The 20091-nt window shown below is 49.4% G+C and overlaps 4 protein-coding genes across 21 annotated transcripts in view; 2 read left to right on the top strand and 2 right to left on the bottom strand.

Moving 5' to 3' along the window:
- Positions 1 to 154: 154 nt before the first annotated feature.
- Positions 155 to 9261, bottom strand: MBD6 (methyl-CpG binding domain protein 6). Of its 14 annotated transcripts, none has more exons than XR_013155748.1 (15): positions 7257 to 7501; positions 6172 to 6236; positions 5847 to 5983; positions 5436 to 5538; positions 5142 to 5304; positions 3868 to 4908; positions 3034 to 3695; positions 2609 to 2762; positions 2266 to 2435; positions 1723 to 2136; positions 1569 to 1636; positions 1289 to 1352; positions 956 to 1125; positions 630 to 693; positions 155 to 367 (listed from the first exon to the last, which is right to left on the bottom strand). XR_013155748.1 is itself a non-coding variant. In XM_077111169.1 (13 exons), the coding sequence occupies exons 3-13, from the start codon at positions 5957 to 5959 to the stop codon at positions 1051 to 1053; spliced, it is 3027 nt and encodes a 1008-aa protein (XP_076967284.1). In that variant the 5' UTR covers positions 5960 to 5983; positions 6172 to 6236; positions 9209 to 9261; the 3' UTR covers positions 155 to 1050. The 14 variants fall into 14 exon arrangements, 7 of the variants coding, with proteins under 7 accessions (XP_076967284.1, XP_076967285.1, XP_076967286.1 ...); XR_013155750.1 differs by having other exon boundaries at positions 960 to 1125; XR_013155745.1 differs by having other exon boundaries at positions 630 to 1125.
- LOC143642595 (DDIT3 upstream open reading frame protein) lies at positions 7093 to 12430 on the top strand. Of its 2 annotated transcripts, none has more exons than XM_077111197.1 (3): positions 7093 to 7128; positions 9398 to 9542; positions 11905 to 11946. In XM_077111197.1, exons 2-3 carry the CDS (start codon positions 9480 to 9482, stop codon positions 11944 to 11946), a joined length of 105 nt encoding a protein of 34 aa, XP_076967312.1. In that variant the 5' UTR covers positions 7093 to 7128; positions 9398 to 9479. The 2 variants fall into 2 exon arrangements, with proteins under 2 accessions (XP_076967312.1, XP_076967313.1); XM_077111198.1 differs by lacking the exon at positions 7093 to 7128 and adding an exon at positions 12193 to 12430 and having other exon boundaries at positions 9160 to 9542; positions 11905 to 11952.
- Positions 12431 to 12456: 26 nt separating this feature from the next.
- DDIT3 (DNA damage inducible transcript 3) lies at positions 12457 to 13267 on the top strand. Its single transcript, XM_077111196.1, has 2 exons — positions 12457 to 12594; positions 12683 to 13267. Exons 1-2 carry the CDS (start codon positions 12457 to 12459, stop codon positions 13049 to 13051), a joined length of 507 nt encoding a protein of 168 aa, XP_076967311.1. The 3' UTR covers positions 13052 to 13267.
- MARS1 (methionyl-tRNA synthetase 1) overlaps positions 13205 to 20091 on the bottom strand; it is a 22607-nt gene continuing 15720 nt past the window's right edge. For 3 of the 4 annotated variants that reach the window (XM_077111178.1, XM_077111176.1, XM_077111179.1), the window contains 11 exons: positions 17190 to 17360; positions 16936 to 17031; positions 16671 to 16788; positions 16086 to 16299; positions 15065 to 15196; positions 14853 to 14957; positions 14583 to 14769; positions 13867 to 13938; positions 13693 to 13716; positions 13522 to 13602; positions 13205 to 13427 (listed from right to left, as the gene is read on the bottom strand). In XM_077111178.1, coding sequence (XP_076967293.1) covers positions 13281 to 13427; positions 13522 to 13602; positions 13693 to 13716; positions 13867 to 13938; positions 14583 to 14769; positions 14853 to 14957; positions 15065 to 15196; positions 16086 to 16299; positions 16671 to 16788; positions 16936 to 17031; positions 17190 to 17360 — 1347 coding nt within the window. In that variant the 3' untranslated portion in view covers positions 13205 to 13280. The remainder of the gene's footprint in view (positions 13428 to 13521; positions 13603 to 13692; positions 13717 to 13866; positions 13939 to 14582; positions 14770 to 14852; positions 14958 to 15064; positions 15197 to 16085; positions 16300 to 16670; positions 16789 to 16935; positions 17032 to 17189; positions 17361 to 20091) is intronic. The other variant, XM_077111177.1, reaches the window with a different exon arrangement.

The following is a 20091-nucleotide window of genomic DNA, read 5'->3' as shown; positions in this document are numbered from 1 at the left end:
CTGTGTTTCTTGGGGAGGAGACAGCCCTGCAAGATAGACAGACATTCATAGCAAAATAGGGGATCTAAGCCACTCTCCACCTCAAGAGAAGGATTTAAATTGTAACCTTTTCTCATCAAAGAACTAAGAAGAAAAATGAGTACAGAGCCAGAGCCAGAGTTTCAAAATATTCTCATCTGTTAAATTAAGTGTCTCCCATAGAAAAGCAGTGGAGGCCCCACAGGGCAAGTACAAAACAGAATTAAAACTCCCAAGGGTCTTGTCTTTACAAAAGAAAAGGCAGGAGGCAGCCCCTGGACAGCTGGTCATGCTGGCCGCTCCGGTTGGACCACGTTGCATAATCCTCAGTCGCATCATCACAACGTCTCTGAGCGTTTTGATGGGGGGGGGGGAGAAGGGGCAGTGTAGTGTGTATGGGAGGAGAGGCCCAGAGGGCTCTCTTTGCCCCCTTACCCCCTTTATATCCCAGAGGAAAATGAGAGGGAACCTGGCTACACCTTGAAATGAGGCTATGTGTTTCAAACCTGGGGACAGGGTATGAGGGGATCTGTGCTTTGAGCAACCTGAGCCAGAGACAGAGGGGTGTTGGAAGGATGAGGGGAGGATGCATGATGCTTATTGCTTTGTACCTTTCACTGGGAAGGAGGGCAGCAGCCAACAGTAGCTCACAGGTTTGTAAACTGAGCCTGCTGGCTTTAAGAAGGGAGGCAATGAAGTCGAATTAAATATAAAAGACTCATTTGTGCAAAATAAATAAAAGACCTGGGGAAAGGGGTGTTCCCCTTAGCGCCTGGTGGGGAGAGGGCCATATACCACACACACACCCCCCAGGCCTTTTCAGTGACATGGCTTTGGGGGTGAGAGGGCGAGCTTCCCTACCCCCTGCAATGGCTCAGGATGGGACTGTAGGGGAAGGAGTTGCATTTGTGCTCTGAGTGGGGAGTAGTGCCCCCACCCACTGTCCACAGGTGCAGGTGGCTAGCAGGGGCTCCCAAGGCTCAGCACTCAGCTCTCCCCAGTCAGGGTCAGATCCAGCTCCAGGTATGGCTGTTATGGGGCCAGTTTCCTCCTCTTGTTTTTGGCAGGACGGCCAGGGCGGGCCCGGGGAGGCAGAGGGACAGCCGCCTATACAAGATGGGAGGTTGAAAAAAGTGATCAAACCACTGGGCATCAGGAATTATTTTATTTTTCTCCCCATTCTCTCTAACCCTTCTTTCTTCCTTTATACATCTCTTACACTCACCATTCCCACCCGCTCCCCCAAACACACACACTTACATACACTTACTCGGGTTGTGGGGCTGGGTTCCAATGTAATGTCCTGGCGGGAGCTATTGCTGTTTCTGGTAGGGCTGCAATAAGGGGCACAGATGATCAGGACCAATTCAATTCCCAAGCACCAGGTGAATTTCAGAGTTTGGCAACCTTTCTACATTTGGATAGTAAAAGCACAATATCCTTATTCATGTTCCAGTACATATCTGCCCTTTTTAAAAGTCACTCTTTGGACATTTCTATAAACACAAGAAACAGGGAAAGGCCAAGATTGTGGTGGGCCCAACACTCACTTGTATTTTCTCCTCCGACCACGACGAGACTTTCTGACTATCCCAGGGGGCACCTGAGAAAAGACAGACTGCATGTGTGGGAAAAGTTAGAAAAAGGTACCACGGCCCTAGCCTTTCCTCAACCCTTCAGCCCAACCTCCATCACTGCACTCACCTTAAGCTCCTCGGAGTGGGGTCCTGGAAGGGGTGGATCCTTGGGCTCAACACCCCCTTCAGCCAGCTCCCCATTATGCTGCCAGTGGTGGGACCTTCTTGGGGACCGTTCCATTTGTCCATTGAAGCCACCACGTGATCCCCACTTGAGGGCCAGCCTGCCAGGCTCCCTCCTGCTGCCAGGCTTTCGGCCCCGGCCTGACCTAGCCTCACCATTAATGCCCCTAAGTCCCCCTCCTCCCCGCCGGCCCCGTTTCCCTGACCCCCTCCCAGTGAGCAGTTCAGGGACTGGGGGATCAGGAGAACCATGGGGTGGGGCTAAGGCACTGAGGGGAGGCCGGACAGGCTCCGGTTCGACAGCTGAGGTGGGGCTCTCAGGGGGCAGACAGGGGGCTTCTGGCTGCTCTGGAGGAAGCTGCAAGCAAAAAAAAAAAAAAAATCCCAGTCTCAAATATCGTACACATGCAATGTACCTTGGAAAGCCTTAAGTTTCCAGTTTGGAAAAAAATTCTCTCCCTAACATACACACACATACACCCTTCACCTGGAGACTCTGTAGCAGGCAGGCTAGGGGACTGGAAGCCTCTGAGAGGGGTGGAGGAGCTCCCCCCCCAGGGAGGAGCTGTAGCCCTAACTGGCCAGAGAGAAGAGGACCAGGAGGCTGCAACAGACTGGGGAGGGTTCCAGGGCTGCTGGTCAGTGAAGTCAGGTCACCTGTTGAGGAATTATAAGGTCAGGGCTCTCCCTTGGGAAGCGAATTAGGTTGAACTGACACTATTATTCTCTTTACCCAAGGGCCACAGACTTTTTCCCCCAATTCACCCAGCCACTACTCCCAATTTTTACATCCTTTCTTCTTCACACCAAGAGTCAACCCTCAGACTCACCCAGCAGGCTGGCACTCAGCAGAGGGCTAAGAAGTTGAGGGGGTCTCCCTGAGTTGGAGGGGGCCTTGCCCAGAGAGGAGGCCCCCGGGTCAGTAGTTGCCGTGGTGACACTGGAGGTAGGTGGTCCAGGTTGGGGGGCACTCAGGACACAGGGCTAAGGAGAAAGAATGGTTATAATACTTCCTTAGGTAAAGCAGTCAGATTTATAGTACTTTCACATACACAATCTCAGTGAAAACAAGATAGGCCCAGCTTATTAAATACAAATATGGTTCTTACAGCTATCCTACACCCAGTCAAGAATTAAGCCTTCTCCAAAGGCCCTGAGGAAGAGCTCAGGTATGAAACTGAAGGCCTTCAATTCCCAGTTCCCATCTCTGATTCCACCTCTTGATCTGTCCCACCCAACCATCCCCTATCCTCACCTGGGGGGGTGTCCCCGAGGGGGGATCCAGGCTGGCAGCCAGCAGCGCAGAATTTAAAGCTATGAGGGTAGGGGGGGCTGAAAGTGGGGGGAAAAGTAGAGGGGGCAGGTCTCCCAAACCTGAAAATGGCTCCCCACTTGGGCCCCCGGCTCCTTCTGCAGATCCCTCACCATCCCCAGCTGTGGGACCCAGGGCCAACAGGGGTAGGAAAGAGGCAAGGAGGTTGCTAGGGGGTGCTGAAGGGGGTGGAAGAAGATCTGAGGGGGGTGGTGGAAGCAAGGAAGCCACCAAAAGCGAAGGCCCTTCGGGCTCGCCTGGGGCTACAGGAGGGCCAGGTCCCCCTGGTGGGGGTAGCAGGGGTTCAGGGGGAGGTTGGCCCCCTCCCCCAGCCAACACACCAAATAAACTGTGGCTGAGCAATGGAGAAGATGGGGGCTGCCCCAGACTCAGAGGGAGAGGCAAGGCCCCCAGCATCCCAGGGAAGCCAGCTCCACTCAGCGCCAGGCCCTGCTCAGGGCTGGGGAAAGGGAAAGCCTCCCCACCAGCCAGGGAAGGCAGAGAGCAGGCTGGGCCCGCCCCCATCCCAAGCCCTTCAGATGGGCTTTGAAGAACAGGGCTGGGGACTATGGGGGCTTTGGAGGCAGCTTGTGGAGCAGGGGCACCTGCAAAGGAAGAAAGACATTCAGCTTAAAAGAGGCCCTTTCTCCCTATATCCAAAGAACCCAACCTCCATGCCCCCAACCCCAACAACCACCTAAGAACTCTCTAAACTTTCCCCTGAATGCCTTGGCTGTCTCTTTCTACCCAGGGTGAGAGGGGCTCTATGACACATACCTGGCACACTGCTGAGGCTGCCACTGGGGTTTCCAGGCAAAGAAGGCTGGATAGGGTGCCTGGGCTGGGGAGGACTCCCTGAGGAGAGGGTTGGGGGAGGAGGAAGGTGTGCATCTGACCCCAAAAGGTTAAAGCTTCCATCAGAGTGGGAAGGGCCAGGGGTGGGAAGTCCCAGCAGGGACAGCACAGAGGGGAGAATAGGCTGAGATGGCTCAGGAAGAGGAAAAGGTTGGGGGGCAGGAGCAGGGGCCCGAGGACGGTTCCGTCTAGGGATTTGAGGGCCTCCCCCCTCTAATAATCGCAGTACAGTTGGGGGTCGGCGGGGACGACGCTGAGAGGGACGGGATGATGAATGGGAAACTGAGGGCGCCTGGGCACGGGGCCGTCGGCCCTGTAAAGTGCTGGGAGAGGGTAAGGGGGAATGCTGTGCCTTGGCCGCTGCACAAAGCAGGCTGCTAGCAAGGAATGGGGGTGCCCCTGGGCCTTCCACTGTAGGGGCCCCTCCCAGGGGTCCCAGGACCAGGGGCAGGTGCATAGTGGCTGAAGACACTGGTGGCTGAGTGGCAGGACCAGGGGGACCAGGGAGATTATTGCTTGGGGGCAGAGAAGGGGGTGTTAAGGCATCACTACAGTGGAAGGGAGAATCTGAAGGTGGTGAGGAAGAAGCATGGGGGGCTGGAGGAGGAGAGCCCAGGTTAGGGGGCACCAGGCTGGATCGGAGGGTAGCACCCCAGTTATATGAAGGGGCATTGAGGCTGATAGCAGGTGGAGGAGGTGGGGCTGGAGAAGGGGCATTGCCCCGCGGGAGGAAACAAGGGCTGCTGCTACCCGCAGAAGGAACTGGGTCAGGAAGCCTTGGTGGTGAAAAGAGTCCCCCGGGGCCTGCTAGAGGGGGAAAGACCTGGGGAACTGAGGGTGGTTCTGGGGGAAGGGAGCCAGGGCCCCCATTAAGTGGAGCGGCAGGAGGGACTCGACAGGGAGGGCGGGCAGAGGGGGGCCCTGGGGACACAGTGTGGAACATTTGAGGGCTCGCTCCCTCTCCTGCAATAAATGAGAAATGAAAGGTCAGCCTGAGGCCCCCCTTACAAGAACGTTCCCTTGTCTTCCCAAGTCCCACTTCCCTTAAGTTCCCAACCTCCTATCCCCTTCTCTCACCAAACAGCAACCCACTACACCCTTCTCCTTCTTCCCTCTCTATACAGAGCTCCTCCCACCATCCTTCTTCCAAGCACTTAGGTTTTCCTCAGTCATCCTATAAACTAGAGAAGACTTACCCGGAGAAGAGTGTGAGCAGGTGGTCTCCATGCTTCGGTACAGAGTTGCCATGGCAACGGCTTTCCGTCGGTGGTTGCACAGCTTGGTCATGTCCTCCTCTGATGCTGGCCCCACCCCAGCCCCACCCGGGGTCACCGGGGCCAAAGGGTCAAAGTTGAAAACCTGCATGACAGAAGGCATGGACAGGGACCCTGAGGGGGTGGAATTTGTGAGAAGGGCTACTGTTGGTCAGTAATTTGCATTAAGCTTCTTGGCTTATCCTTGGACTCTCTGGTACCCCTCACCAATCTGACCTTAGGGACATTGAGTGGACACTCCAGACCGCACTTGCAGGTCCCATCGCTGAGGAGGTAGCTCCGGGTTTGCTCCAAGGAAGACAGCTCTGTGCCACTTGGGCTGGGAGAGGACAGAGTCAGAGGGTATGGATTAGTTGACACTAAATCAGGAGATACTCCTAAGGGACAGTTCCTAAGTCAAAGACCTTCTGAGCAAAAACAGGATAAGGGATGGGGGGTAGGCAGAAAGAGGGAAAATGGATTCAAAGGGTCAGAGAGAGAACAGAAAAACTGAAGAAGGAAAATGGAGGAGAAGAGTAATAGCGTACCACAGATCTGGGCTGTAAGAGGAGGGGTGGGAAAGACAAAAACCAGGCAACTGAAGGGCAGCTGGGGTGAAAGAACTTAGAGCGCTTTGAAGATCCATACCTGATATAGAGCACAGCACCCTCTCGAACACAGCGCTGCCAGCCAATGGGGACAGATGTGGCCACAGGGCCCCCAGCTCTGTCTGCTCCACTGCTCTCATTGCCCCCATTCATTGTGTGTAATCAGCTCCCACGTGCCTGATAACACAGACATGATGTGGGCACTAAGAGGACTGAGCTGGGCTGAGTACCTGGGGGAATACTCCAAAAAGGCAAAGGTGGGGAGACCCAAGAGAACTGAGGAATGCCACCAAGTGGCATAGGGAAACCCTTAGAAAGCTGGGAGAAAGAATGAGGGGAACCCTCTGCCATACCACCATGGCTACCTGAACATCTCTGCAAACATTGTGGGGTCCAGTCTAAAGCTGGGGGCCGCTGGCTTAGCCCACACCTGCAATGCAAGCAGAGAAGGAACTGTCAGGAATCTGCCCAATTCAGGAGAGCATCACAGCCTGCGACTCTGTTAGGGAAAAATCCTTAATAATGTGAGATGAGTGCCTGGAAAGCTCTCAGGGATCTGCTGGCTGAGACCACAACAATCCTTTCCAAGCCTAGTCCCTAGGGACCACAGGATCAGAGCCCCAACTCCCAGGAACCAAGGAATCATAGCCTTAGCCCTAGATATAGGAAGAACAAGGCCCTTTGTCCCATTAGGGATAGGAGATCTTACCCAGGAGTAGAGTAAATTCCCATAGTGCCAGGCCACTCTGCAGTTCCTGAGAGTGTCTGGCTCCCGCTGTTCCCTGCCCAGGGAAGATCATATAAAAACTACAGATGCCCCACAGGTCATCAGGTAGTTGCCCAACTATCCCCTGGGGTGGTACCAGCAGAACTCCCCCCATACCTGCTCCATTAGACCATCACTGATCTAGTTCATTCTGGGTCTTATTAAGAGATGTAGTGATGAATCAGCCCTGTCTTCTCCAGGATCCTGAATTTCCCCCAAGCCTCAAGGGAAGGGATTCAGAACCTCCTCTCCTACTGACTTCAAATTAGCTCCAAAAGGGATTCTCTGCTGATATATGCGGACGCCCCTCAAACATGCAAGAATCTCCCTCGACCTCACCGTCGCTCCCAAACCACATTGGCGGCTTCCAAACTTTCCCTCTCATAACAAGGCGCCCTGTCACCCCGGCCTGCTTCCCTCAGCTTGAGGAGGAGGGGAAGGCGCACGAAGTAGGAAGGAACTTGGGGAGAGGGCGGGCGGAGGGTGGGCGAAGCACTGAGGAGGGAGGTGAAGATGGCAGAAGTCAGGCAGTGAGAAGGAGAAACGGCGGGGGCAGGTGAGGGCGGGGGAACGGGGATGGGGCCAGGGAAAGGGATCGAGAGGACGCGGAGGGGGCAGAGGGTAGGAACTAGAGGAGAGGGGAGGGGGAGGGGCAGTGTTGGGGGGGCCGGGCCCTGCACTCACCGCGGCCCATGGTTCGGCCGGCCCCGCCCTGCGCAGTCGCGGCCCAGAGGGTGAGTGGGAGGGGGTGGGAGGAGGGTCGGTGGAGCCCGAGCCTCCGGTACAGCCCCGGCCAGTCCTAGCAGGAAGCGCCGCCGCCGCCGCCGCGGATCACCGAGCGGCCTCCCGCGCATGCGCCATGGGGGCCAGGGGCAGCCCTGGGGATTCCGTTCCCAGAAGGCACCGCGCAGGCTGCTGCTGCCGCTACCGCCGCCGCGACCGCCGCCGCCGCCGCCGCCGCCGCCGCCGCTACCGCCGCTGCACCGCCGCCGCCGCCCGGACGGTAGAGGGGCGGGGCCGGGCCCCCGCCCAGCGGACAGCAACGAGCCAACAGGAGGGGCCGCAGTGCGCATGCGGGAGCGCGCCTGCCCCTCCCCCCCACCCCCCCATTAATCCTCAAGAGAACAAACACCCCACGCGGCCCCCCCCATCCTCCGCGGAAGGATCTGTGCCTCTTCCCAGGCCACTGGTGGCCAATCCCCACCCTCCTCGGGGAGGGTCCCTTACAAAGCCACAATCTGCAGGGGAAACCAGGAATGCCAGGTCTGGGAGGAGCCTGCCCAAAAAGATGAAAGTCGCGACTTGCCCTGCCCCGCCCCAAAGGCTTCCCGGGTAGTGTGCTGGGACTTGACCCGCCTCCCCATGTCAACATGTCACAACATGACCTCGGCCTGTCAAGTCACATGACCTCTGCCTGTCACTGACAACCTGGTCTGTCTTTGGGCCAGGAGAGACCATCTGGTCCAACCCACCCCACCCCCACATACAGACGGGGAAATGGAGGTCTAGAGCAACGGAGCAGGCCGGCCAAGGACCTGTGACTGTCACATCACCACGTAGGCCTGCCATCCAGTCCCAACCGGCCTTGTGACAGTTTCTTAGACAAACTCTATCTGCCCCGTGAGGGAATGACAAGATATGTAACAGGCCATCACGTATTTCTATCTAATGGCACAAGAAAAATACCTTGCATTTTGCTATGGTGTTTACTTTTGCTCATGCCGCTTCGAAATTCTTAAGTTGTCTCAGTTTACTTTCATAACCCATCTTTAATTTACAAACGAGAACAATGAGGCACAGAAAGATTAGGTGACTTCTGGACTACTGACAACGCAGTCTGGAACAGTCTAGCATTCAAGTGTACACGTCCTGAGAAACGGAGCTTTACCGGAGGTCACTCCCCACAACACCTTGGATGCAGAAAGCTTGTGCCCTGCTCCTCACATCAGCGGTGTCATAGGACTGTGAAAACTGCGGGTTTTGGCCTTTGGTGAAGGGCACAAGAGGGCAGTGCGGGGGAAGATAAGTGAGGAAACAGAATCAAGTCCAGTGAGCAAAGAATGAATTCTGGTGTGCCGAGGGCTCATCAGGAACTTTACAAAGATAACTGGTGCTCTCCCGAGAGAAGCTTAAATGACTACCAAGGGGATTCAAGTACCTAGGCCCCTTTTCGGGGAGTTAGGAGACTAAAATAGATTACGAAGAGTCGAGGTGTTGACAATTCTGGTGGACGCAAGGAGACTTTGAAAAGAGGGAGGTTCAAAAGGAGTACATGCCCTTAGCTGGGAGCGGGCCAAGGAAAATGGGAGTCCCTTTTGAAGGAAGTAAAACGGGGCAATCCTAGGTCGACGGAACAACTGCTCCTAAAGAGACAAGGTGCTGAGGCCTCGCACGCGCAGGGCGTCATACAGACCGCCTAGGGGCAGCCGCGGTTCACAGCCGTTGGGGCGGTTGAGTGCCGGGAGCTGGCGCCCCGCCCTCTCTCCCCTTCCCTTCCCCCCCGCACCTCCCACCACTCTCTTTCTCCCCCTGCGCGTGCGCGCGCAGACTCAGGTTGCCAAACATTGCATCATCCCCGCCCCCCTTTCCTCCCCTCCCCCCTCCAGCACTCCCCTCCGCGCGCGCGCATGACTCACCCACCTCCTCCGCGAAGCCTCGTGACCCGAAGCCACTTCCGGGTCCAACGCTACGTTGACCTCCGAGCGGGGGGGGGCGTAATGGGGGCGGTGCCGCGGGGCTCCTGAGTGGTGGATTTAGGGGATAAGGCGGGGTCAGTGCCGGCGTGCCGCTTTCTAATTGGTACGTTTCTGGATCCCGCCCCTGAGACGAGAGCAGGGCCACGTTAAAAGATCCGTGCTCAGCGCTCAGTCGAGGTTAGCGGCTTCAGTCTAAGGCACGGAATAGAATATGTTGAAGATGAGCGGGTGGCAGCGACAGAGCCAAAATCAGAACCGGAACGTGAGGAGAGAGGTGAGTACTAGCTCGCCATCTACCGTTTGTCCTCCCACCCTCGCAAACATCGATTGTCCCTTCATAGTTGGGGCCTTTGCTTCTTAGTATGTGCCCCCCCCCCCCCACAGTGAAGTTAGTGACCCTCAGTGGGTGAGGGAGAGGGAGAATCCGCTATTCGGGAGTGGTGTTCATTGATCCCTCCTCCTTCGAACGACAGCGTCACTCCCCTCCTACCCGGAGTACGAGCTCTGCTCTGTGCTGTTGGGCGAAGGGTCGCCGGCTGCCCCCCGGAGACTCATTTCTCTCCGGTTGCTGACACTAGGCCTCCACGTTAGACTTCTCCGGTGGGAGGCGGGTCAACCGCACACACACCCGCGCCGAGAAGACTGGGTGACCGTGATTTGGGCAGCTGCCGACGCCGCTTAGCCACCCACGGCCGTACCCCTGTCCCACTCGAAGTCCTGTCTCAGTCGCAGCCTCTTGGGGCCAGCGTGGCTACATCGGTGCTGGTGGTTCCTGGACCCTCCACAGGAGAACCACTTCACACCCTGGCAAAGGGCAGGAGAACCTTAAGGAGACTGACTCAAACCCCTGGGAGGAGGGATGTAAATGGACATGGAGCAGAGATGGATTTTCCCTTTTCCCAGAATCTCCCGGCCTCCTGCTTAAGAGAGCAGCCTGAAATCTCCTAAATGTGGGAAGCCATTTGGAGTCTCCCTAGTGTATTGTCCTTCCCTCTGGGATTGGTCCCTGCCTGTTTCCCCCATCCTGTCTCCCAACCAATCTCTGCGTAACCGTTGCATCAGGCCAGCCCCCTGTTTGGCTCTGCAGCCCTCTGGCCTGGGGCTCCACTGCTGATGAAAGCCTGGTCCCACGCACTGGAAGGCAAGGAGGGTTCCCCAGGGAGGACAGCCCTGCAGAGAAACACTGAGGGCGATATTGCATCTGCGGTCCCCAGGGATAAGCAGCTGCTGCTCTGTTCCTGAGCTTAGTCTTCCCTTCCCCATAAGAGAAATTGGGGGGAATGTCGCCACTCGTTCTTTTTTTTTTTTTTTTTTTATAATCTTACAAGTATTCACACTATCCACTCATTCTTAATGTACTTAACCAGTACTTACTATGTGTCAGGCATATTTGGGGCCCAGCATACACTGGTGAACAAGAGGGAAAAAAAAGCTTTATGCTCATAGAGCTTACATTTTAATGGAAGGAAGCAAAAAGTAAACAAATGTCAAGGAGAAACTAAAGTTCGAGAAAGAAAAAGAGAATGCTTGTGGTGGGGGTTAGTTTTTTACAGAGTAGTCAGGGATTACTTCACTGAGGTACCATTTAACTGAAAGACCTAAAAGAGGTACATGCAAATATCTGGAAGAGCTTTCCAAAAGGAACAGCAAAGGCAGAAACCCTAAGGTGAAGTGTTTGTGTGAAGTCTTTAGGAAACAGATCATTTGGCTGGACTAGAATAGGCAAGTAGTAAGTGAGGTGAGAAATGGGGGGCAGGGGAGGAGCAGACCGTGTAGGACCTTGTGAGAGTAGATTAAGAAGTCATTGGAAGGTTTTAAGCAGAGAAATTACATGATCTGACTTGGGTGTTTAAAGGCTCATCCAGTAAGCTGTATTGTGAATAATTGACTTGGGGAGTAGTAGCAGTAGCAGAAACTGGGAAAGACGCCGTAAATCCAAAGGAGAGAGGATGATAACTTGATGTAAACTGGAAACAATGTGAGTGTTCAGATTTTGGATATTTTGAAGACTGAGTTAAGAAGTATTGCTTGTGGTTTGGATTGGATTGTGGGTTGTGAGAGAAGAGAGGAACCAAGGATCATATCAAGGTTTTTGGCTTAAGCAACTGAAGTTGTCATTTACTGAGATGGGAAAGACATTGGATGGGGAAGATCAGCAATTTAGTTTGGAACATGGTAAGCATGAAATGCCAATTAGATATCCAAATAGAGATGGTAAGTAGGCAGTTAAGATAGCTGAATTGGCGGTCCCAGGAGAGGTCCAGACTGGAAATGTGCATTTGAATGATATAGGTATGGAAATGGAGATAGGAAAATGCCCTTAGTTTGTTCCCTTCCCTGTGCTCCAGTCCTTACTCTGGTAGCTTGGAGGCTTGCCATAATTTTAGAGAAAGCTGAGTTGACTAGGATTTTGCTATTATGTAATCATGACTACAAAATGTCAGCAACTAAAAATAAAAGTCAGGCTCTCTTTTGTCCTTGGAAATGGCTACAGGAACCATCAATTATCCAAACTGCTCCTTTACACTATAAGACAGGATATATGGAATGAGAAGTAGGAGGTTGAAGATAAAAGTACAGCAGCTTGCTGTTCCCTTTTCCAAAAATGACTAACATTTATCTTTGTTACCCCGCAGTGTTCCAGAAGGAAGTGTATCTTCATACATCACCATACCTGAAAACAGGTAAATTAATCAGCCCTTTCCTTATATCAAGTCCTAAGAAATGCTGTTTAAGTTCCCTTTGCTGGGACCCTATGAAGTTAGGAAAAGACCTAGAGAAGGTGGGGGAGAAGGGTTTGAATCTGAGCAAGATTTTGCCATAAGCCATGTCCAATCTTAGATCATGCCCTAAATTGAAAGTCAGCTCTAATTGCACAATCACCACTAATAAAGACAATTTTTCTTTTCTTCACCAAACCACAGCCCCATCAACATTACACTGACCCAGAGGGCTGTCCAAACTCCCCATAGGAAAAGAAAGGAGCACAAATGCCCCCTGGAAGCTACCAGTAGAATTTCATAGAGGAGCTAAGGACTTTTACTGGAACCCTTAAGAGTGTATTTCCAGGCACTGTGCTTCATTGAGTGCTGGGCAGAAGCAAGGAGGGAGGGAATATTTGTGATTGTTCTACCTATTCCCACTAACCTGATGATGTACTTTTTCTAGAGCCTCATCCAACCACAGAGATGGCAGCTGAGTCATTGCCTTTCTCCCTTGGGACGCTGTCCAGCTGGGAGCTGGAAGCCTGGTATGAGGACCTGCAGGAGGTCCTGTCCTCAGATGAAAATGGGGGTACCTATGTCTCACCCCTTGGGCATGAGGAGGTGAGAATGCTAGGCCTAAAGCTAGGTGAGGATGTTGTCCTTCCCTTCTCAGCTAACTTCTATCCTACCTTTCTCCATTTCCTTGAAGGAAGAATCAAAAACCTTTACCACTCTTGACCCTGCCTCTCTGGCTTGGCTGACTGAGGAGCCAGGACCAGCAGAGGTCACAAGCACCTCCCAGAGCCCTCACTCTTCAGATTCCAGTCAGAGCTCCCTGGCTCAGGAGGAAGAAGAGGAAGACCAAGGAAGACCAAGGAAAAGGAAACAGAGTGGCCAATCCCCAGTCCGGGCGGGGAAGCAACGCATGAAGGAGAAGGAACAGGAGAATGAAAGGAAAGTGGCACAGCTAGCTGAAGAGAACGAACGGCTCAAGCAGGAAATTGAGCGCCTGACCAGGGAAGTGGAGGCAACTCGCCGAGCTCTGATTGACCGAATGGTTGATCTACACCAATCATGAACAGTAGGGACCATCATTTCCCTCTTGAGCCACTACCTACCTTTCTTAGAGTGGTTACTGACTGCTGTCTCACCAGTGCCAATGATGTGGCCCTCAACACCACATATTCAATAGGGGGAAGGTTTGGGATAGACAAAAGGAAATGGTCTCAGCTTGTATATAGATGGTACATTTATTTATTATTGCCCATATCCATTAAAGTGACTATCTTATGAACCAAGTCTCTCTTTCACTTTTTCTTCTTGCCTTTAAAGGGTTCAAGGGGTTTCCCCTCAGCCAGGGCCAACTGTTTCTTTAGCTCCAAGAGTTTAGCCACTTCTGCAGCCACCTGGTTCTTGTCTGCCTTTTGTGCTTTCAGTTCTCGGACAATGTTGCCCTAAGAGATGGGGATTGGGGAAAATAACAGTGAGACCAGAAAAGAACTTCAGGATTCAGCTTTCCCAGTGTCCCAAAGGGTTTAAGCTGCCTACCTGTTTTGTAACTTCATCCATCAACATGTGTATCTGCTGAGGTACAGTTACTCCAACTGCTGCCTTGGAGGAAGGTTTTGCCTGGAGAAAAACAATGGAGTTATCACCCACCACCATAAATACCCTCCCAACCTCCAGTTTTATATAACTTCTCAGGGGGAAAGTAATTACCTTTAACTCCAGGGACTCTTCTAGCTAAGACAGGAAAGAAAAACTAGAAGTGAGGAAGCAGCAGGATCAAAAGATGGAAAGAGTGATGAGTAATAACTACTTAGGGAAACTGAGAAGGAGGTGACACTGTGGCTGTTGCTGGGTGAGACAGAGCACAGTACTTAGCTTTCTCACCTGGCCCCCTCCAAAGCGCTGCCTCAAACCTTCAATCTGGTCATTTTCCAATTTTTGGAACAAGGGACTGACCTGTGAAAAAAGAATTTGTGAATCATCCACTGATTAGATATAAACTCTTAATCAGGCTAACCAGAGGGCATCTCCAATCTCTGGCATTTAGGAACCCTAAACATGCTTTAGAAGAAAAGTGAGCATACTACTGAGTAGAAATCTGCTGATTTCAGTAAAGAGTCTAGAAGAAGCACTAGCATATGAAAATCCAAGTTATTCATAGGGTCCGATATTTAAACTGTTTAATGGATTCTAGGCCCATCCAGAAGTTTAGAGGTGTACTTTCATCACCTTGTGTCAAAGAGGAAAGAGCTTACTCTGTTCTCCTTGCCTACTGTCTATTAGCATTATGTAATTTCTTCAGACTTCTACTGTATACCTGGTTTTATGTGCCATGTACTCAGTTCTGGCATGATGAACAATGAGGATATGCAAACTACAAAAAATACTGTACCTGTGAACTAATGTCAAGGGCTTTCTATCAGTAATAAAGCCTAAGTGCAGAATTGGGAGGAGTGGGGGAGGGGTTCAGAGAATAGGTGAGAGTGCCAAACCCATAGTAAAACTGGAGAATTATCAGATCTCTGACCCTATCCCAGAGGCTGTGAGGCAAGGGTAGGAATTTTAGGAAAGGATTGCTCTTCAAACTGTCAGAGACCTACTGTGCCAATGTGGTGTCCTGCTGGCAAGGTACAAAGGAAGTCTGTAAGCAGGATACTACAGGCTAGAGGTGGAAGCTGCAGCTGGGCCTGGATGGTGGCACTCACTGTAGGCATGTAAGGCTGGAGCATGACTGAGAGCAAGGCAGCTATATTCACTGCCACGCCCGTCACTGTGCCTGCTCGCTGCCTGGAGAAGAGAGATTAATCAGGACCTCCAGAAGGACCATCCTACCAGCTACTTTGTTCCTGTAGCTAACCTCACCCCATTACCTGTCAGCTTCATTGCCTTTAATCCGCTTCCAGGGCTCATTCACCTGAATATACTGGTTGCCATGGCGAGATATGGTAAGGATACTGCGTAGGGCATCCCGGATACTGGAAGGGGGGAAAAAGGCCAAAGTGTAAGATCCTAGAGGGACCAGTAGGGAGCTCACAACATTCCAGCAGGTCACTGAGATCAGGCAGGGGTATAGGTTACTTACCGAACCTTTTCAAGCAGCTGATGATAGTGCCGAAGCTCCATGGTGACATGAGCCAGCAGGCGCTGGTCGTCAGGTATGAGCAGCATCTCAGGTACACATCCTTCAAAAAACTTAGACACAAACATCCCAGCTCTTGAAAGTGTTAGGGGAAGGGAAAGGGAAAAAAAAGAGAGTTATTGCCTAATCTTCTTATAGAAATTGGACTCAAATTCCATAATTCTGCATTCTCTCAGGATTACTGCACAGAACTGACCACATCTGGCTCCCTCAGGTAGGAAGGTGAAGCTTAACAAATTTCCTATTCTGTTTCTCCCCTAAGAAATATGGCTGCACACAATGGATAATTCCCAAACAGAGATGCCCTATTTAAAGAAACCTAATATTAGGTTAAGCAACAGTTTACTTTTTAAAAAGTCAAAACTCCAAATGATCAAACTGAAAAAATATGTATTAACTGCTATCAAGGAAATACTCCAGAGAGTAAGGACTGTCTGTCCTTTCAGGTTGGACCTGAAAGGATGGTGGTGGGTTCCAGGGCTCAGAGTATGTGTGTGAAGAATCCTAAACCATGGAGGATATTTCTGTATGTTACAGAATAGCCAAGATAAGGACCAAAAGCAGAGTGTAAGTCTAGAGTAGAAACTCTGAAGAATACAGTAGAAACCTCCTGCCGCTATACCAAATTAACCCTTCTTTGGCCAAATTTTTCAATGGTGTGCCAGTGAACATTTTTGCTGGGGAGGACACATTTCCAATTCTATGAAGAACATTATTAAAACAATGTGCAAAAATTCACTTTGTGATCACCTTTGCTAAATCTCATCTCTACAGATAACCGTTCTCTAAGCACAAACTACAATGTGCTAAGAGCAGATCCAGATTGATAAAAATCAGCTTTCCACATCCTCCTCCTCCTCCTCATATCCTCCTGCCCATTTACTAGATCTCATATTCCCATATGAAGCAGACAGTAAGCCCTATGCCAGCTTATCTGCTGACTATAATCCCTCACAAGTCCCACCTGTTGATGAAGTTGCCCAGGTTGTTAAGCAGCTCAGAATTATTCTTGAGTAGCATGTCTGTCCAGGAGAAGGCACTGTCCTGGCCCTCAGGCCGAATGTATAGCAGATAAAAGCGCCAAATGTCAGCAGGGATCCCCGTGTCCTGGGCCATGTCTCCAAACACTCCCACACCCCGGCTCTTTGAGAATTTCCCATCCTCATAGTTCAGGTACTCTAGACAAAGAAGGAAAATAAGAGCCATCTGCTCAAATCATGTCTTTCTCTCTCTGACCAACTCACTCCTCTTTCTTTTCCCTTAAGTCCAGCAACATCTCTCATCGAGTAGCTGGCTTACATAGGATTTGGAGTTACTTCCTCTCCATTCAGGCCCTTATTCCCTTTTCTTGTACCCATCACAAAATTTTAGCATTGGACTTTTACTCTTTTCGGGATTTTATTTCCTTTTATCTGAACTGAGTTTTCATGATCTAATTATTTCCTATTTCATCTCAACTCCCGATTCAAGACCCAGCACTGCTCTAAGACTGCCTTCCAAGTACTGCCTCAGATCTCATTTCCCAGACACATCCAGTCTTTCAACGTACCTGTAGCAATAAGGTGGCTGACCAAGGTGTAGTTGTCCTCAGCTCCTAGGGCTGAGCAAGGAAAGACTAAGCCGTGGAAAGGAACATTGTCTTTGGCCATGAACTGATATAGGTCCACCTAGGCAAAAAGAGTCACGAGAGAGATCTTCTGAGACCTTCTTCAAAGGCTCAAGAAAGACAAGATACCCAACTCTAACTCCCAACCCACCACACACACACATATACACACACATCCCCATAGACAGGCTAACAAAGAACTGCTCACTTGCTCTGGGTTCTTCCACCATCTCTCCCATTGGTCTGTGTAGTTGGCTGTGATGGACAGGTAGCCAATAGTGGCATCAAACCAGACATAGAATACCTGCAAGGTCAGGAGCAGGGAAGCATGGTAGGATGAAGGAACACAGGGAAAACTCAGACTCAAACAATAACACAACCAACAGTCTATTCTGCTAACCCAGGGTCTCAACCCAAAGGCTGAATAATCTGAAATATGAATAAAGATTACAAGGTTCTTACTTTGTCCTCAAAACCTTCTAAGGGCACAGGTGTTCCCCACTTGAGGTCCCGGGTTATACAGCGTGGCTTGAGGCCATCCCGAAGCCAAGAGCGAATGATGAACCGGGCATTGGGTGTCCAGTCACTGCCAGGAAGTGTCTTCTCCAACCACTCTTCCAGTCGCTTTTCAAGCTAGGACAGGCAGAGAAAGGCAAAGGGCTGATTTCGGACACCCATATATGGTTTGCACAAAAATAGGTACAACTTTCTGAAATGCAGTTTAGTACTTCAAAAAATATAAGACTCATCCTTTGACACAGCAATTCCAATTCTAGGAATTTATTCAAGTAAATATTCACAGGAGAATGCAGGGAAGTGTATATAAAGACTACAAGACTACACTGTTTGCCACTGTAGAAAATTAAAAATAACTCCCATAGTTCAGATCAACTATAGTTCAGTAGGGTTTAAGGAAATATTGTATATCAATACAAGGAAATACTTATATGGGCCATTAAAAAAATGAGGTAGACCTATGTGTACTGACATGAAGAGATCTCCAAGACACATTAATTAAATAGAGCAAACTGCAAAACAGTAATACATGATATAATCCTGTTATTATAAAAATGACAATACACAAATTAATATAAATACAGAAAAGAAATTTGAAGGATCAGATACACCAGTACTTATTCTCAGGTGAGATTATGGGGAGCTTCTATTTTTTATAATATATATGTTGATCTGAAAATCTTTAAACAAGTTTATACCACTTCTGTAAGCAGAAACACAAAGATAAATCTTTTTGAAGTGATTGTTTACATGATACATCCACATCAACATCATACTGCTGTTAATAAAGAACGGGGCAAGCTTTTGAAGCCTGTTAATAATACATGCTGTTGGTGGGGCTATGGGGAATCAGGGATACTCATACACTGCTGATGGGAATGCAATTTCAAGGAAATTAGGCAATAAACTACAAATGCATCTACCCTCGACCCAGCAAGAGATCACTTTTAAGGAATTTATCCTGAAGATATACTTCCCTAATTACAAATACACAAGATTATTCACTAAAGCATGTTTTATAATTACAATATACTGGAAATTATCTAACTGTCTAACATAGGAATAGGTAACATATGGTATCTACACTGAAGAGTACTGTACAGTTCTTAAAAAAAAAAATGAGGATGATCTCTCCAAAGTGAAATGGAGTGATTTCCAGAACAAATTAAGTGAAAAGGAGTATATACAGTATGCTACCTTCTGTTTAAGAAAGAAGGGGAAGTAAGAAAACCTGCTTGTTTTTACAAAAATAAACACATAAAGGATAAATCAGAAAACACTGAAATTGGTCACCTATAGGGGCTAGGTGGGAAAGACAGTAGAATGGGGAAAGAGAGTAACACTTCTCTCTGACTATACCTTTTTGAATGGTTTTGATTTCTGGAAGCATGTTGACATTCTAAGTATTAAAATTTAAATTAAGAAGGATGAAGTGGGAAAAATACAGTTGAGTCAAACTTACTAATAATTTAGCCACGATGGAGAAAAAAAAACTAAGAAACTTTGAACATGTTTGCCCATATACCCTCAGTCCAGGCTAGAGGAGGGAAGAAGAGAGAGAGTAGAACTGCCAACTGATCCCAAGCTCTTTCTAGCAGGTTTGTTTTTTTATAGTGGTATGGGTAAGGCAATTCTGAAATCATTTTTTTATAGTGGTATGGGTGAGGCAATTATTGAATTGAGCAAATGAATAAAACTGCTGAGACTTTTGAGAACCAGGGTTCTTACTGTAGAAGAGAAAAACAAATATGGAATGAGGGAAAGCAAGGAAGAATCCTGTGGGCATAGACTGGAATTGGAGGTATCAGTAGGAATCTAAAATAAATGCCTGTCTTTGCAGAAAGGGTCTAAAAGCAAAGATACCCCAAAAGCTACGAGCACACCTAGCCCTTAGACTTGGTTTCTAATACTGTTCATCACTAATCGATCACTTGAACAGATTCCAAGGCTGGGATAAGGTGAGCCTAGAACAAATGGTTATGCCGGAAATTAAGGAAGTACCCTCCTATCCACTCTGTCCCACACACAAAAAAAGTTGATGGGAGAGCTCAGTAGCACACAGAGAAACCAGGTACCACTGGGCAGATAGCGGACAATTTGAACATGCAAACAATTTAGGTTAGGAATAAATGACAAGCAATTGGCAAAGAACAGGAATCTCCATAGTCATAAACAGATAAATATATGAATGAGAGTGAAGGGCAGAATACCAAATGATAAGTGTGGAGGGAATGGTAGAGTTGGAAAGACATCATAATAAAGATTGGTTCAGTTAAGAATGATGAGTGGATGCTCTAAATAGAGGGAACATTTTGATGAACAGCAAAGTATTTGCATAGTTTTAATGTGTATTCTCACAGACTGCTTATAAGTTGCAAGAGGGAAAACAGTAACTATTCGACAGAGGAATTGTCGAAAACCCTCACATCTATGGCTAATTGATTTTTTTAATTAGAGCAATTATAAACTTAGAGGAAAATCACACAGAAAGTACACAGTTTCTATATACTCCCTTCCCCCCAAACACCCCCCCACACACATACACATAAGTGTCCAACTGATTTTTAACAAGGGAGCCAAGTCTATTCAATGGAGAAAGAATTGTCTTCAACAAATAGTGCTGGGAAAACTGGATATTCACATGCAAAAGAATGAAAGTAGACTTCATACCATATATAAAAATTAACTCAAAATGTTTCAACAACCTAAATACAAGAGCTAGAACGATAAAACTCTTAGAAGAAAACATAAGGAAAGATCTTCAGGACCTTGTATTAAGTAATGGATTCTTCAGACTTTCCACCAAGAATACAAGCAACAAAGGCAACAACTGAACTTCCTGAAAATA

This window comes from Tamandua tetradactyla, chromosome 7 (genome assembly GCF_023851605.1).
Source record: "Tamandua tetradactyla isolate mTamTet1 chromosome 7, mTamTet1.pri, whole genome shotgun sequence".
Classification (NCBI taxonomy): domain Eukaryota; kingdom Metazoa; phylum Chordata; class Mammalia; order Pilosa; family Myrmecophagidae; genus Tamandua; species Tamandua tetradactyla.
This window is presented reverse-complemented; position numbering and strand designations above follow the sequence as displayed.